The sequence below is a fragment of the Agelaius phoeniceus genome, chromosome 6 (assembly GCF_051311805.1).
Source record: "Agelaius phoeniceus isolate bAgePho1 chromosome 6, bAgePho1.hap1, whole genome shotgun sequence".
Lineage (NCBI taxonomy): Eukaryota > Metazoa > Chordata > Aves > Passeriformes > Icteridae > Agelaius > Agelaius phoeniceus.
This window is the reverse complement of record NC_135270.1, coordinates 37,158,749-37,175,062: the sequence shown is the minus strand read 5'-3', so window position 1 is coordinate 37,175,062 and position 16,314 is coordinate 37,158,749. Positions and strand designations below refer to the sequence as shown.

Genomic DNA, 16,314 nt, shown 5'->3' with positions numbered 1-16,314 from the left:
TGGGAGTTGTTTTTGCAAGTTTCACACAATGCTCAGTGTGTGAAAGAATTTCTTCAAGCAGCTACCACAGTCAAGCTCCATTACTTGTCACTTCAATATATTCCATCACTTGCCTTCCCCATCTGGCTGCACTAATCCACATAAAGTTCTCCTCCTTCAGAAGGCCGAGGCCTGGCATTAATGGAATGATGGACATGGGCTGGAAACTTGGGTCTGAACAAACCTTTGCTGTGTGAAGACACAAATGAATGTGAGTAATTCCACACAAATGCGATTCTGATGTCTTTCTTATGTGCTAAGTGCACTCTTACTTGGTAGTGATTTCCTTCTTAGTAAGTATTAAAGAACAGCCACTTTTGAAGAGGCAGTTCTAGTCTGGATCAGTGCTGCACACAGAGGGAGTCTGAAACAGTAACTTCAGGGGTATCACTTGCTGTGTTGTATTTCAATGGAGTACTCTCTGACAAAGAGTGTTGAAAATAATGTGCATGCCCATCAGCACAGGCAGTGAAAAAAAGTATTAATCAGTCAATGAACATACATATATTGTAAGAAGTATATAATCAATGAAGCAGAAATTATCTAGTCAGCATTATTTTTCAGATTTGTTCTGGTGAGAAGAAATCCCATAATGAGGAACAAAAATCATTGGCAAACTCCTAAATATTGTATCAGATTGAAAAAAGATCCCGATTCCTGATTGAAGCTGTAATACATTACTCAATGTACTTCTTTGAGTGAAAAAAAAAATTGATATATGAAATTGGGAAATTCATGCAACAGGACATAGAAGTATTTATGTTTCTCCTTTCAGAAATAACTATGTATCTGAAAGATATATCCAGTATTTAAGTTTTGTACTCCTGCTTAATAGTACTTTAAATCCATGAATCATATTCAGGTACAATTTTTAAAATTTTGATTTTGTTCTAAATTTATCTGTATTTTTATATCCTCATATTGTCCACAAATAACTATGTATCTGTCCAGGCACCTGAACCAGAAACTGCATTCTGTGTGAAAAGAGTGAAATGTTTGTTTGATTTCAGTTTTTGGTCTTCAGAAGAAAATAATAATATTTATTTATCTGAAACTTTTCTTCATGAAAAAGGCAAAGGCAACTGTTCTAGCATCATGCAACAGGAGCAAGGTCACTTAGCAGATGCAGGTCTCATAAGTCTGGCATAACTCTGCTGCTTCTGCACTGGTGAAAAGTTAAAGAAGACCAAGTTTCTAAATTAAGAGACTGTACTCAGTCCTTCTACTGCCTTGTGTCTGAACTTTAGGCATATCAGAATCTTCCTGACCTCTGAAGGATAAGCACAGGCTAAGGATACAAATGTAAGTCTCGTCTGAGCTGGAACAAGTTGCAGTTACCAGAGATGTAATATGGTAAGACAGAAAGGCTAAGCTCCCTTAGAGATCAGAAACAGAGACAAAAGAACTACTATTCTTGTGTTCTGAATAAAACCTGCACCAATAAAGATAATGCTTTCTAGACATGTTATTACAACATTGGCCAATAAAAATGTCAGCATTCGGCAAGTTTTAACCAAGCATGACTGCTATTGCCTTTTTGTTCAGTGTGTAGTTTTAGCCTCCTAATTACAGGAAATGTCTATGATGTAGGTAGGAGCGACATTCAAATGTACAATAATCTTATTTACTGTACTTATATTAATAGGCTTAAATTCCTTTGCAAAACACGTCATACTACAGAGAATTAAATTATTTTGAAAGTCCCTAGTTTTAAATTTTCAGCATTTTACTTCCTTTGTCTTTTAATCATATGCAAGGTAGTTGCACAGCATTTTGCAGCACGAATGGCAGCGGACCACTCTACTGCAAAAGGTGTCTCAAGCTACACAGCGTAATTGCAGCACTTCAAACTCACTGCTCGGTAAGAGCAAATTAAAACCTTCGCTCTCTAAGACCCAGCACTGCGACGCTCAAATCCGCTCACCAGATCCTTTTTAATGGAAGTTCGGGAGGGGGATCAAAGTGTTTACGAGAGTGGCCCTTGAAAAGTATAAGCCCCGCCGTAACTGTGAAGAATATTATATTGAAGTAAACAACCAGAATATGGCAATAAATAAGATGACCTGTAAACCATAAAAAAAAAAGAAAAAATAAAATTCCCCACGTAGCCAGGGGAAGGCCACCCGGGCCCCTCGCCGAGCAGGCCGCGCCTGGGGCTGCCCGGGCCCCGGCTCGCAGTTCCGCAGAGGCGGCGCGGGGCGGAGCGGGCCCGCGGGAGCGGCCCCTTCTCCGCCGAGGCTCCGGCAGCGCCCCCAGCGGCCGCTCGGCCGCCTCAGCTCCGCCCCGAGCGCGGCTCCTGCCGCGCCCGCCCACCCCGCAGCGGGCGGAGCGCCATGGATGCCGCTGGCCGCCGCCTGCCGCGGGGCTCGGGCTGCCGCCGCCGCCGCGCCGCCGCTCCGGTCTCGGCGTGGCGCTGAGGAGGGCTCGGCTCCGGCGAGGAGGCTGCGGGAGGCTGAGGTGAGCGGCGGGGGTGGCGCGGGGCCTCTCCGGCCTGCGCTGGGGGACGGCGCCTTTCCCGAGCAGCCAGGCCGGGTCACCCTGCGCGGCCTGCGGCTCGCCGGGAACTCGAGCGTCGCTGCCCGGGCCTGTCGGGCCGAGAGGGAGCGGGCCGGAGCTGCGGGCGGGGGGAGGCGGCGGCTGCCGGAAAGTCTGTGCGAGGGGCCGGGGGCAGAGCGGGGCGGCGCTGCCGGGGAGCCCCTCACGCCGCCGGGTGCCCCGTGCGGGGGCGGCGAGGAGGTGGAGGCGGTGCCTCCCGTGCCCCGGGCGGCGCCGTGTGGGGAAGGGGCCCAAAGCCCCAAGCGCCGCGCGGGCCCGGGGCCCGCCTGGTTTGTGCGAGCAGGCCCGGGCGGCGCGGGGTGAGCTGTGCTGCTGCGGCCTGGCCCCTGCTCCGGGGCGGCTCAGCCCGCGGCTCCGGCCGCTCGCCACGCTCCGGGTTCTGCGCGGTGGCTCCTGTACAGCCCGTCTGGGATGGGGGAACAGCAGGTGCCTGGGTTGAACTTACCCCACTTTCGCTGTCTCTTAATTTTCTTGTTTCTCTCGCTATCACTCATCTCTCCGCTCCCGGAAATAACGATTTAGTGGTGTTAAGGAGAGGTAGAATACTTATAATGCGATCCCACTTTTTCTGTCTGAAAGTAGTTTTATGTAGGATTCGAGCAGGAAATGCAGTCTGTAAACATCTTGGAGAATCATAGGCAGTGTTTAAAACACAGAAAAACAGTTTACTAATATTAAATTACTTTTTAGAGTAAGATAATATCAAATATATAACTGGTAAGCAGTAGTTGAGGGGTCTGTAATATTATGGTCCTAAATTTTATAAAAATCCTATCTGTTGTACTTCTGTAACATCTCTGAGTTTTAAGCTATTGTGAAAGAGCTGATTCAGTGTGTGTTTCTTCATATAATACTAATTTCTGATTCCCTTTTGTAGACATGCCCTTGATGAGGTTATTTTTTAACTATTAACTCATTAGCAGCAAGTAAACAAGTAGGCAGACTTTGTCCAGATCAAGCTTCTTCCTCCCACATCACCTCCCCCCTGTTTGTGGGGATACTGTCCAGCATTTCATATTTACCTATGAGTTTGATAAACTAGTTCTTCTTCTCTAAACTGTGTTTTGAAAGAGTTTTATTTTTCTTGTATGTCTAATTTGAAGAGGTTGGTTTGTAACCCATTAGGTTTTATATGAAAATAGTCATGTGTTCTGTGTTTTTAGGCAAGGGAGGTGAATTTGACTGTTTGTTAAACACAAAGTTTAGGCAAGGGGACTTTTTTGGTCTTCAGCTTGCCTGTACAACTCTGGCATTGGGCCAGCAAATAATGTTGTTTTCCTTATATGTATGTGAATTATTTGAATTATTCACTGGATTTTTTTGAAAGCTATGAATTAAGTATTTTTTCAAAAGTGTCCCCATATAACCCAACAAACCCCTAACTCTTGAAAATGGAAGTGATTTTTAAGTTGTCTTTTTATATCCTTTGACATAAAAAGCCTCTTTTCCTTATGTTTCAATGTTGTTTTAAAAGATTAAGGACTTGAACTTTTAAAAGGTTTCTGAAAATTCTGAAAGTCTGTAACTGCACATCTCAGTTTTTATTTTATGGATTTCTTTTTAAAATGTGAAATTGATTATCTTTCTATATTTGAATATTTTCATGAGGAGGTAATGCATCTCTCATAAAGCTGAACACTTTACAATAAAATGATATTAAAGGAGAGGATGGTCAGGACATCACTTTCTTTCTCTTAGCTTTAAGAATGCACAAAAGGGTTGAGGACAATTTTTCTAGCTGTAATTTTGAGCTATCCTCAAAACAGAGCTAACTCTTTACTATTTACCTTCTGATAAAGCTTGAAAAAAACCCAATTTGCTGATAAGATATGTGAAAATTTTCTTAATTTCATCTGAAACATATGCTATATGTTTTAGAAAGGAGCAAATACAGAAGTTCAACGACAAGGTTGTGATGATGAATGCTTTTCTTACTTTTTCTTGCCAGGTGAAAACTGCAAAAGCGTGAGGCTGACTGAAGAGAGAAATTACTTGTGCTGAAGTTAGTCTGGCTTCTACAATTAAAGGATATTTTTGGTACTTTTTAATTGAAGTGGAGGCGGCTTTTTTTTTTTAAGTAAAAAACCATGGCAGATGTGGATCCAGACACGTTGCTGGAATGGCTGCAGATGGGGCAGGGGGATGAAAGGGATATGCAGCTAATAGCCCTGGAACAGCTCTGCATGCTGCTTCTGATGTCAGACAACGTGGATCGCTGTTTTGAAACGTAAGTACATCTGGCTTTCCTTTTTGCAATGTTATTTTCCCCTTTCTGCAGCTGAATGTAATATTTAACATTCCTAGAAACTTTCAGCCTCAAAAATGTTTTTACAAAGTGAACTTCTGTTTAGATCACTGAAATCAAGTGTTTCTGTTAATGTCACGTGAAGTACCGTTGTCTGATTAAAAATGTAGTGGTTTTTGGGTGATACACAGTGCCTGTTCTGACACAGGAGCTGGTTGCAACTCTGAATACATTTCTTTCAGTTAAATGATGTGGATTTGTGTGTGTGTATGTGTGGGGTGTTGGTTTTTCTTTTGTTTCTTTGTTTCTTTTTTCCTTTTGGGGGTGGTTGTATTTTTGTTTTTTTGTGTGTGTTTTTCTTTGGTTTTGGTTTGTTTTGGTAGAGAAAAACTTTTTTTGCACTAGGATTATGATCACCTAGATATATTTAAGCATCCATACTGTCACAGTGCTTTTAGCAAGGGATATAGTAGCTTTTTTTTGAGTTCTGCAAGTCCAAGCAAAAATCACAAACAATAACCACTGTTCCCACAAATATTTTGCCCCTTCTTTGGGGCATGTTGCTGTTCATGCCACCCTCCTTCTCAGCTGCATTTGTACACTTTATATAGCACAGTCCCTGCACTCAATCCTTTTTATATTTCTCACAGCACAAAATGCTGATATAATCACTTCTGTTACTTGAGTGTTGCTGTGCTTGTGTTACACTACTTCCTGTGAGAGTCCACCACTAGTCTGGAAAAGGTGGCAAAAGTGTAAGCAATCACAACTTATACTTTTTTACTTGGTTTCTTCAGTTTTGATTTTCATGCTCTTGCCTCTCTTCCTTCCCATGGTTTTGTTCATTGCTCTCACTTTCTTTTCATAATAAAATATGGCTAGTGTTTTTGAGATGCATCCTGCTTTTTAGGAGTATGGGTTTAGAAGCACTTGAGAAGGTAGCTGTCTGTTACACTTTAGTTTTGTAGCTCTGGTGGAAACAGTTTTCAGACTTACCTCTTAGAAGTTCTTCTCATGACTGTATTTATTACAGGAAATGTAAAATTCATACACCTCTAAAATTTGGATTTGTAGCAGTTGCAGAGCATTGAGCACAATTTTGTACAGTGCTTTAGAAATTGAAGCTGCCTGTTCTTTGCCTTGGTGAGCTTATGGGTAAAATTTTGACTTGGAGAGCCTTACTGTAGTGAGATCCATTCAACTTCCCTGTTTATCCTCATACTGCTGATGGGGGGGGGAGCCTCAGAATTCACCATTGTAGAAAAAAACTTGGTAGTTAAAAATGAATTCTTCTGATTAATCTGGGTAAAATGCCTGCTTCAGGATATTCTGTTCTATACTGGTGTAGAACTAGGCATAAGCATTTTTAAGGTTGTCTTCTGAGTATTTGAGAGTCAGGAATGAAATGTCAACTTTAAAAAATACAAACCAGTTGTGGGTTTTATGCATCTTAGTTAGAACAGGCTTTTATTTCAATATAAATGAATTAAATAGTCCAAGTGCTTCTTTTTTTCCTAAAGTGTATATAACGAATGCTCTGTTACTGCACTGTTGTGGTTTTAAAATTATTTATGTCTGAAAGAAGAAATATTTAAAATACCATTTGGCATTTTAATTTTTCTTTTGAGTGTTGATATAGTGTAATTTTACTGGTCTTGTAAGTTCTCTGTTTCTTTTGCTCTTGTAAGTTTTCCTTAAAAAGAAGAGAATGAAATGTAAGTAGGGGAAGAAGTTACCAAAGGTCTCTGCCTGTTAAAGTGATTTTGCATTAATGTTGAAACTGCTACTTTTTATTGGCTCTGTGAATATACTGAAGTATGTCATCTGGTACCGTGGCATTTGGTGAGCTGACATGGTGCATCATTACCTTCTTCCCATTTATCACCCACCCTTTTTATTCCTCCCAACCACACTCTTCTTCCTGCCACTGTCAGGGCTTACTGGACTCCCAATTCTCTGCATGTGCAAGCTGAAGGAGGTTGTTAGTTTTCTTTCTGTTTCTTTGAACCTGCTGAAGGAGGCTGTTAGTTTTCTGCTGTTACCGTGAGTTACAGCATATAGGGAGGTGTCTGGTGAGCACTGGAGATGGAACTGCATAACTGGAGATATGGGAGAAGCAGAGAAGGGTATACAATCTTCAGTGGAAAACTTCTCAGTGATTGTCTCGTGTGCTTATGTGTGCCTGCATTTCAAGGTGACTTTATTTTGGAACTCTGTAAGGAGCAGATATCTTGAAAAGTATTTTTAAAATCTTTCCAAATGACAGTTGAAGTATTGTCATGTGCTGAGAGGGTATAAATAAAATAATAATGGATAATATTTTATAGTTCCTTTTCAGCTTGCTTTTTAAAGGACTTGCTGCTTGCTGAAATAGGAGATTTACTGTGTGACAGAAGGGCGGCTAAACTCTTTTTTCAGGGACTAATCTTGAAAATATTTTCAGCATGCCTAATCTAGAATATGGATGTATTTTTCTGTTGGTAAGAAAACCAGTCTCTAGACTTCACAAATTTTTTTCTTCTACTAAGTAAGAATAGCATTTCCAAGTTTTTGGATGCTGTGCATATGTTATTTGAAGATCCTGGAATTGTTCATTTGTGTTAGTTGTATGTTGACAAAACATTAAAGAAAATTTTTCATCTCAACAACTTTGAGATGGACTTTTAACACAGTCAGTTTCTTGGAGAGTGAAATGGGAAGTTTTTCACATCTTATTTAGAGTAACTTTAAATATTAAGTATTACTCCACTTTTACATAAGATGTTATTTGCTCTTGTGGTGTAAGCTAAGAAAAAGCCCATCATTTTAGTGAAGTACATCTGGTGATTGAAAGCTGGGTATGGTGAGGACTGGCAAAACTGAAACAAGACCACATTAGAAGTATTGACATGAATGCTATGCATCTCTGAAACCACAACACAGTTTCCATACTGCTTTCTTAAGGAGTTAAGTGTAATACACAATCTCACTAAGCCAAGAAAGCACAAAGTTGAACAGAAAAAAAAGGTATTGAAATGTTGGATTCAGAATCTTGCACTTCATTTTTGCAAGAGTTACTTGCTGACATGTTCTGAAGGAAATGATATAGCTAATAACAAAAGTAATAATTTGCTTTTGTACAAGAGTAATGGATAGTGAAACTAGTGTTTCAGGTCAGCTCCAAACTGGAAGCAGGCACACGTGCATGGTGTATTTCATAATGTTCTTGCAGAGTTCTAGCAGCATCACAGCAGATTTCAGGGTATGCAGCTGATTAACAGGTAGTGCTGCCAAATAATTGATGTTTCTTTACTTCTTCCCAGATTTACATATTACATCCAATTAAATGATTTTGGAAGTTACTCATATGTTAACATTACAAAAATCAGTGGCATATTCATCTTCTGGTGATAATGAGTCACAGACTCTGCTAGTGAATTGTCATGAAGAATGGCTAACATTTTACCAGCAACAAAAGCCACTAAATTGAACTACAGAAACTTAATGAATGAGGAGAAATGGTTTTTTTAGTAGTTTAGTTGGAGTAAAACAGCAAAAGTGTTGTGATTATAAGTGTTAGTCCCAAACTAGAGTTAAACTATGCGTTATTAAATCCACTTGAACAGGAGTTTAAGGAATGCATTTAATAGGAACTTAATTGAAATTTTGGGGGTTTTTTTGTCTTTTAGATTACCTGTAACAGTTTAAATGTATGTAGAGGCTCTTAGTTGCAATCTCACATTATAAATGTAGCTTTTTTCTGAATAGATGTTTCAATTTATTCTTTTTTCACCTTGTGCGATTGTTTCACTTTTTTGGTGAAATAAAATTAGAGCTCTTCTGGATGGGCTTTCTGTTGCTGTCAGAGTAAAAGTACCTAGCAATTAATTACAATGAAAATTTGTAGATTAAGGCACTGCTATGACAAAGTAAGACCTGCTTAAAACCTTTTTACAGCAGATGAGATAGGCCTTATTAATGCTCAGAAGGAGAAAACATCTTCCTGTTTGGCTGTTCTGTAAGTTACCTCTGTATATTTGGCATTAACAGATTTGGTAAGCAATAAATTATCAGGAGTTATCAGCTCATTTGACAAATACAAACAAATTGTACACAGGGTCATATGTTAGGGTTCTAATGTGTAAAATAGAAATCCTTTCAGTTTATTTCTTAGATCAAATATGTTTACTTTAATTCACGCGGAACCTTTTTCTTTTCAGGGTATCTATTCACTAGGGAAGAAGTGTATATCTTTATATTGTATTTGCTAGCAAGTATAAGAAGAAATTCTAGTGGACCAAAGACTGTTCATGTGAGCTAGTGAGACTGTTAGAGTAATGTGAAACAGTTCAGCTTTACTTCTACCTGCTTAAAACTACATTCTCCTGTCTTTATCAGGATTGCAAAACTCCAGTAAATCAAAATTAGATATATGGACAAAAACAAAGTCCTTTAGAGATAGGGATAGAAATCAAAAGTGCTGGTTTTCAGGAATATGTTTACAATCTGGGCTGCCTTTACAAAGCATCTTTGTAACTCAGACAGTAAAGTGCCCTTTAATAGGTATGATAATTATGGAAAAACTAGCAGGCTGAGGGAGCAGTTCCGTTGGTATCAAGGTGGTTTCATGCTTTGTGTCTTATAGATTTGCTTGTTTTGTTATTTTAAGGAAAAAATAAAGTCAGATCATTGTTACAACCTTGTGCTGGAGTGCAGCAGTGAGTAAATTAGAGTAAGTATTGCTGTCAACAATAGACTACAGTTTTCATTATTTTTAACCATGCAAAGTATATGTTCTTAGTGAATTTTTGGCTTTTGTTTCTGGTTTGCACTAATGCAGACGTCTCTCCCAAATGAAATTTTGTAACCTTTACAGTGGCAAGTCTCATGTGATTCCTACTAAGCTTTTTTTCTTTTAATGAAGGCAGAGGGTATGGCAGCAGTGAAATACCAGTAATTTACTGTGTGGCCTCCAATATAGTGGGATCTTCATCATCCTGTAGAGTGGTTTTCTGAGATGGAAGTAGGGGTGTGCTTTGTATTTTTCCAATCTTGTTACAACGTAATGTTTAGAATCATTGCTGATTTTAGGGCTGTTTTTTGGTTTTCTCTTTTTTTCAGTTGCAAGAATTTTAAAATACTAATGTCTTTCTGGTTGCTCTTTGTAAAATGGGAATTCTGGCCTCATTGTCACTGGTATTGTGGAGATGATTAACCTTGTCTAGTTATTTTGAGAATCTTAATGGTTGCAAAGGTCAGAAGGGAAGATTAAGTCTAAATTGACACCTTCTTTTCTCTCATGGCCCTTTTATATGGTTATTACAGGATTGAGCATCTTGTTTGATACAAGCATAATGTGTAGCTAATGCTTTTGAGAGGGCATCCTACTTAATTTTACCCTCTCTTTTGCTATTAAATCTGCAGCCTAAGTTGTCTTTGTTGTTGAAATTTACTTGCTCTTTTCCATAAGAATTGGCCAGTCTGATGAATTCTGTAGACAGCAGTCAGTCCACCTTGTCCTATGCAGATAAAAAGCCTGCTCTTACTGTAAACAAAGGTTTCATCAGCTCTTGATCTTCCTCCCCTTCTCTAGTTGTTCACTTTACAAGTTCTTCAGAAATACTTTCCAGTGTTGCCTTCATCCATGCTGTTTATAGTAGTGCCTCTGACTTGCTGTTAACAGTTGAACATGCCAAGTTGTGTTAGATGTTTCCAAAACTTTGTACAGGATGTGTGGTTTTAGTTATCTGTCTTCAGAGTTGCTTTCAAGGATATGAGTGCTTGCTGCTTAGGTATGGCTTGATGTATTACCTAGACTAAAATCTGTAACTTGGCATTTGTGTGTGTCAAAACACATTTTGTTTAATTGTATTCCAGACAAATCATCCCATTGTCACTATTTACCTGTCTAGCATTTAAATTTCTTTTTCTAGTGATATCTTCAAGTACTCTTTGTTTTGTTCAGAATTTTGTGTGTGAAATTAAAGTGAAGTGATTCCTGCGAGTACTGTGCAAAAGTTGAGTGCAGGATGTTAAGGCATCAGGTTAATGACGTTTGAAAGTGTCAGCTCCTAACAGATTGGATGAGACCAATACAAGATGTTACAGGAATTTCAAATTGCAGGGTTCCTTTCTTGCATGACTAGTGGTCAAGTGATTTTTAATATTGGCCTCTTAAGAAGAGGTATAGATAGTACAGATGTTAAGTAGATTGCTAATAGGGAAGTGGAAGTTTTCTTGTGTAAGTCAGTTCTTTTTTTGAGCACCTGGGAATCCAAAAGTAGCTAGTGGTTATAAGTGCATATTTAGGCACGCACACAAAATCATACTTTTTGTTTAAATTGCTTATTTCCTTTTGAAATGTTGACAGATGTAATATGTACGCAAAGCATTATCTGTTTGCACAATTGAGGTTGCTACTAGTGGAAGTCATAGGTAGAAAGACCTGTAGTTTCACATTCTTTAATTTATTCAGCTATTGTGGACTAAGAGTCTGTAAAATATTTACAAAATGCTGAAGATTGCAGAACAAACATGTGGAATTATTACCCTGAGGTATGGCATAACTTTTATGAGATGCTGAAAAATGATAAAGGCAGCCTAACATGTCCTTTATAAATTCAGGAATAAAGCACATGGTAATTTATTTAGAAATACAGAAATTACCTATCCTGTGGAAACTGTTTCCTCATATGGATTTTTCTTATGTTTCATTTTACACAACTGATACTTATTTAATGTGTAGTTGAATACTAACTGTCCAATACTGTCTTCCTTCCTAGTAATGAACTCTCAGAAGAGGGTTCAGCTCCGTCATTTATTTAGCTAAAAGAAAGTTTGAAAGTTTTTTTTAAATGTCAAATTCTAATTCTAAATTAATTTCTCCTAATTTTTAATAAAGTGGAGTTTGTACTGGAATGAATACAGGATGGAATTGTTTATTCCTCAGTTTAATTTTATGGGCCTGGGCTGTGGTTGCAATTAAGAGTAGGGATTCAGAGTTGTGCAAGTTTTAATGTTTTGTAATTCTGGAAAAAGTTCCTAAATTGTCAGTTAATTTTTTGCCTTTTCTGTGCATATTTAAAATACAGTATGGTGTGTCTGAAGTCTTATACATAGTGGTGTTTTCTGGACTTAATTTGTATTGTAACAGTGTTATAGGAAAACAGTGCAAAATATGTTTTGGTAATGGATCCAGAAGAATACATACAGACAGTGCAGGTGTGTGGGTTTTCTTGTGGATGGTTTGGATTACTCTGCTGTTGGTTTTGGTTCATATGTGAAAACAAAACAGTCTTCCAATGAAAGAACAATTAAGGGAAAGGCTGCGATCTCTTCCCATAGAAAGAATTACGGAAAGGAAAAACAAATTAATCAAAAATGAATTGAAATGACTTTTGCTTTAAGAAAAATCAGTTGTGCAGGATGTTCTTAAAAGTTTCAGAGTTGTGTGACGTGTTGTTGTAAAAGCTTATCTGATATATTTTTCTTCAAAAACTGTTACTAATGGGAGTTAACTTGAGTATTTTAGTTTTTATTTAAAATTATTATATACTAAGTAGGGTAGACACATATAATTCCCTTTTTTCCCACTTTTAACTGGTTTCAGCAGATGGTATGCATTAAAGATCCAGCTATTGCTGGCAGGCAGCTGAGCTTGGTTTTCTGCCACAAGTCACATGTCTTGGACCAGGCAGCCTCGCTGAAGGCTTCGTCACATGCCAGGGGCTCCACATCGACTGAATCCAGCGGTTACTTTGGAATTGAGTAACACACCCTAATGCTAGCAGCAGTTGTTAACTGTTTTGGGGATGAACTGAACTGGTCTTTTTTCCTTAAGTTCCTTAAGTGCTTTTTTTTTAAGCATGGCAGTAGCGTAGCCTTCACTATTAGTCTTTCTGTTTTAGCTAAGGATTTTAAGTGCATTAAAATATGAAATGTAATTACAGAAATGAGTTTACAGTGCCTATTTTTACTTCCTTGGTATCTTTTTACATTGGCAAGCTGTAAAATCAGCTGAGTCACTTCATTAGAGTTTAAGGGATTAGCACTGGCAGGAGCTTACTGCTGTAGCTATTTAAGAATTTTGTATCCGTATGGATATTTCTGTTCCTAAAGAGGTGGGTGTGTGTGTAAATGTTCAGAAGTGTGTCAGCATATGGAGTTATGCTGATTATAGTGCTGTAAATTCTGTAGTAATTTAATTATACTGACAAATTTTCTTAGTCTTTCTTGACATCAAGATGATTATGGTATTTGGAAAATATTTTTAGGTCATGTATATTTTTTGCAGAGAAAGAGTGCATATTAAAGAATTTGTGCTTTATGGTTTTTACAACCTAATAACTCATTTTAACATTGAAAGTATGAGTATATTTATTTAAATATAAATTATACTGAATCAGTACTTTTCAATGTGGTTTACTTCTTACGTCAGTACAGAATGCTCTAGTACCCTAATCTTAATTGATGATAATATAGATGGGAAATATTGACGAGGAATATTACCTATTTTGGACAAACCCATCTTTCAGCAAGATCTTTGAAGCATGGTGGGTGGAAAACTTGGAAGATAGTAACTGACAGCAGCTCTTCTCCTGGAAGTACAGGAATAAAGTTGAGTGGACACTGAGAGCTGCAAGACTTAAAGTAATCAGCAAGAGCTCTAGTGTGGATTGTAGAGTAACCTCATTAACTTGAAGTTGGTCTTTCACTAAGGAGTAACACAGAGTGACCTCATTAATTCACTAAGTAGTCCCTAATCACTCTTCTAAAATACACATTTGAAGCACTTTAGGAAGTGCCTAATGTGGTATTAATACAGCCCCCAAGAAATAACAATCTAAAAATATTTTCCTTTCATTTTCATGTTTATTAAAAGAAGGGCCTAAATAGAAACCTGAACTTCAGAGGTACCTTTTTGCCATTATTTTCTGATTTGAAAGAATAAACACAATTAAAGAATAGCTTTTTCTGTAGTAAAGAAAACTCATCATCTTTTTGCTAGTTTCACTTCAAATAGGTAATTGTGAACAGTGATTCTTCACCTACAGCTTTAGGAACTTTTCTGTCATAGTTTCTTTTTTTTCTGAGATACTACTTTTAGTTAATATATGGTCTGGATAAAAGCAGCATGTGAACCAGTTTTGATACTGGAATGTTTCAGAAATTATGCACTTAGCCTTTTTTTCCTTGGTGGGTGTTGATCCTTGCAGTAATGGCAGGTTTATTGGTGTATTTTTCTCTTGGGAATCAAAAGCATCATTTGTCAGTAGATGGAAGTGTACTAAAAGCTGACCATTGGTTGCTATCCTGTCACATCAGTTCATTCAGTGCTGTAGCTTTGATCTCGGTTTCCCTTATGTCCCAGGAAGTTTTGACAGCCTTGTTTTTCTCATGTAGACTGTTTTCTAAAGGTGAGTCCAATGTTCAGCCTGTGTCTGTGTGATGGACACTCCTGGAATTTTTTGTTTTACTACCTGTCAAAATACAGTTTAGTTCTGAGCATAGCCTTAGTTGGAACTGAAATAAGGTCAATATTACTATAGGGTCCTAATATTCCTCAGCCAATATTTGAAGCAGTTTTAGGTCCTTTTGATTTGTTTTGGACTACCTAAGAAAGCCAGTAAGGATTTACCTTGGAATTATGGTGTAATAGCAATGCATACACAACATGATTTTTCTGATTCACTCTTTGGCTTCTGCTGATGTTGACTGTATTTGCTTACTTGGTGCTTCATTAAAAAGAGGAGCTGGTCCTGAGAAGGTGCTGTGCTTGGCCTGTTTGCTAGTATTGGTTCCAGGTAAGCAGGGGATTTCTCTTCCCTCTGCTGCCTTTACTTATGCTTTAGTGCCTTTGCTTGGGATTGGATTGAGGGCTTAAGGGCTACTCTGAAAACCCATTTTCACAGTTTTGAGGCATGAAGACCATCCACTGAATAAAAGCAACACTTTCCCTCTCTTTTTATTGGTCAAATGCCTGCACAGAGAAAAACCCAGCGGAGCTGCCTCAACAGTAGGGATAGGCATACTTTGGGCATTTGCTATATGGCTCTGATGATGTTGTACCTCATCTGTCATTGTGGGCTGGTGTTCCCACCTAGCCCTGTTAGTTCTTTCTCTGGCACTACTCACACAGGCATATTCTTCTCCCTGAGACAATGCAGAGCTGATGCTTATGGTTTCAACCACAGGAGACCCATGTCATCACTTAAAGCAGATTTGGGGATTAAAGGGGGATCACTGTAAAGCTGACCTGTGTGCTTTTGTTTGTATGCAATTATTGATAGAGAAGTTAGAGAAGTTAGCTACAGCATCAAGATTGAAGTCCCTCAAAATGACAGCTAGGCAATTTTATACTGTAATTGTTTAGCCACCTGTTTGAGAAGATCATGGCTGGAGCACCAGGGATGTGTTCATATATCCTTCTTGCCTGCTATTACAGGCTGAACCATTGATCGAGACTGCGTGTGAATGACAGAACTGGTACTTCTAGTTTCTTGTTTTCAGGAACTTTACACACTGGTAAGGCCTGAGGGAACTTCAACAGGCCAAAAGAATCTGAACTTATCTGTATGGTCTGTGTGTGCTTATGAGTGTAATCTGTACATCTCCAGAGGAGACTCTATAACCTTTCTGTTTGTAATTGCCAAGTCACTCTCCAGGAAAAGTCATTGCAGTCCCAAGTTACTAGGAAAAGAAAATTTTGAAAAGGAAATATTGTACCCATCTGTAAAGGTGGAAAGGAGGACCCTGGAAACTACTGCCCAGTCAGCCTCACCTCTGTGCCTGGGAAGGTCATTGAACAGATCCTCCTTAGCTGTGCTAAGGCACATGGAGGACAGGGAGGTGGTTTGGCACAGCCAACATGGCTTCATCCAGGGCAAGCCCTGCCTGACCAACCCTGTGGCCTTCTGTGATGGGGTGACTGTCAGTGAACAGGAGAAGAGCAACAGACGTCATTTATCAGGACTTCTGCAAAGCCTCTGACAGGCTTCCTCCTAACAACATTCTTTCTAAATTGGAGAGAGAAGGGTTTACTGTGTGGACTGTTAGATAGATTAGAAATTGGTTGAATGGTCACATCCAGAGGGTAGAGGTCAATAGCTCAGAGTCCTGATGGACATCAGTGACAAGTGGTGTCCCTCAGCGATCTGTTTTGGGACCAGTGTTATTTAATATCTCTGTTAATGCCATGGACAAAGAGATTGAGTGCACCCTCAGCAAGTTTGCAGAGGACACCAAGCTGACTGGTGTGGATGACAGATCTGAGGGGTTGGATACCCTTCAGGGGAATGAACAAGGTTGAGATGTGTGCACTTGGGATTCTCAGGAGTTTTAACAAGACCAGGTGCTGGTGCTGCTCCTGGGTTGGGGCAAGCCCCAGTCTCAGCACAGGCTGGGGATGAACAGCCCCAGAGCAGCCCTGCCCAGAAGGACTTGGGGGTGCTGGTGGGTGAGAGGCTGCACATGAGGCAGCCATGGGCACTGCCAGC

General features: G+C 39.2%; 1 protein-coding gene across 11 annotated transcripts in view; it reads left to right on the top strand.

Annotated features, from left to right (window-relative positions):
• Positions 1-2,336: 2,336 nt before the first annotated feature.
• HECTD1 (HECT domain E3 ubiquitin protein ligase 1) overlaps positions 2,337-16,314 on the top strand; it is a 59,701-nt gene continuing 45,723 nt past the window's right edge. For all 11 annotated transcript variants that reach the window (XM_077180407.1, XM_054634047.2, XM_077180406.1 and 8 more), the window contains exons 1-2: positions 2,337-2,496; positions 4,544-4,822. In XM_077180407.1, coding sequence (XP_077036522.1) covers positions 4,683-4,822 — 140 coding nt within the window. In that variant the 5' untranslated portion in view covers positions 2,337-2,496; positions 4,544-4,682. The remainder of the gene's footprint in view (positions 2,497-4,543; positions 4,823-16,314) is intronic.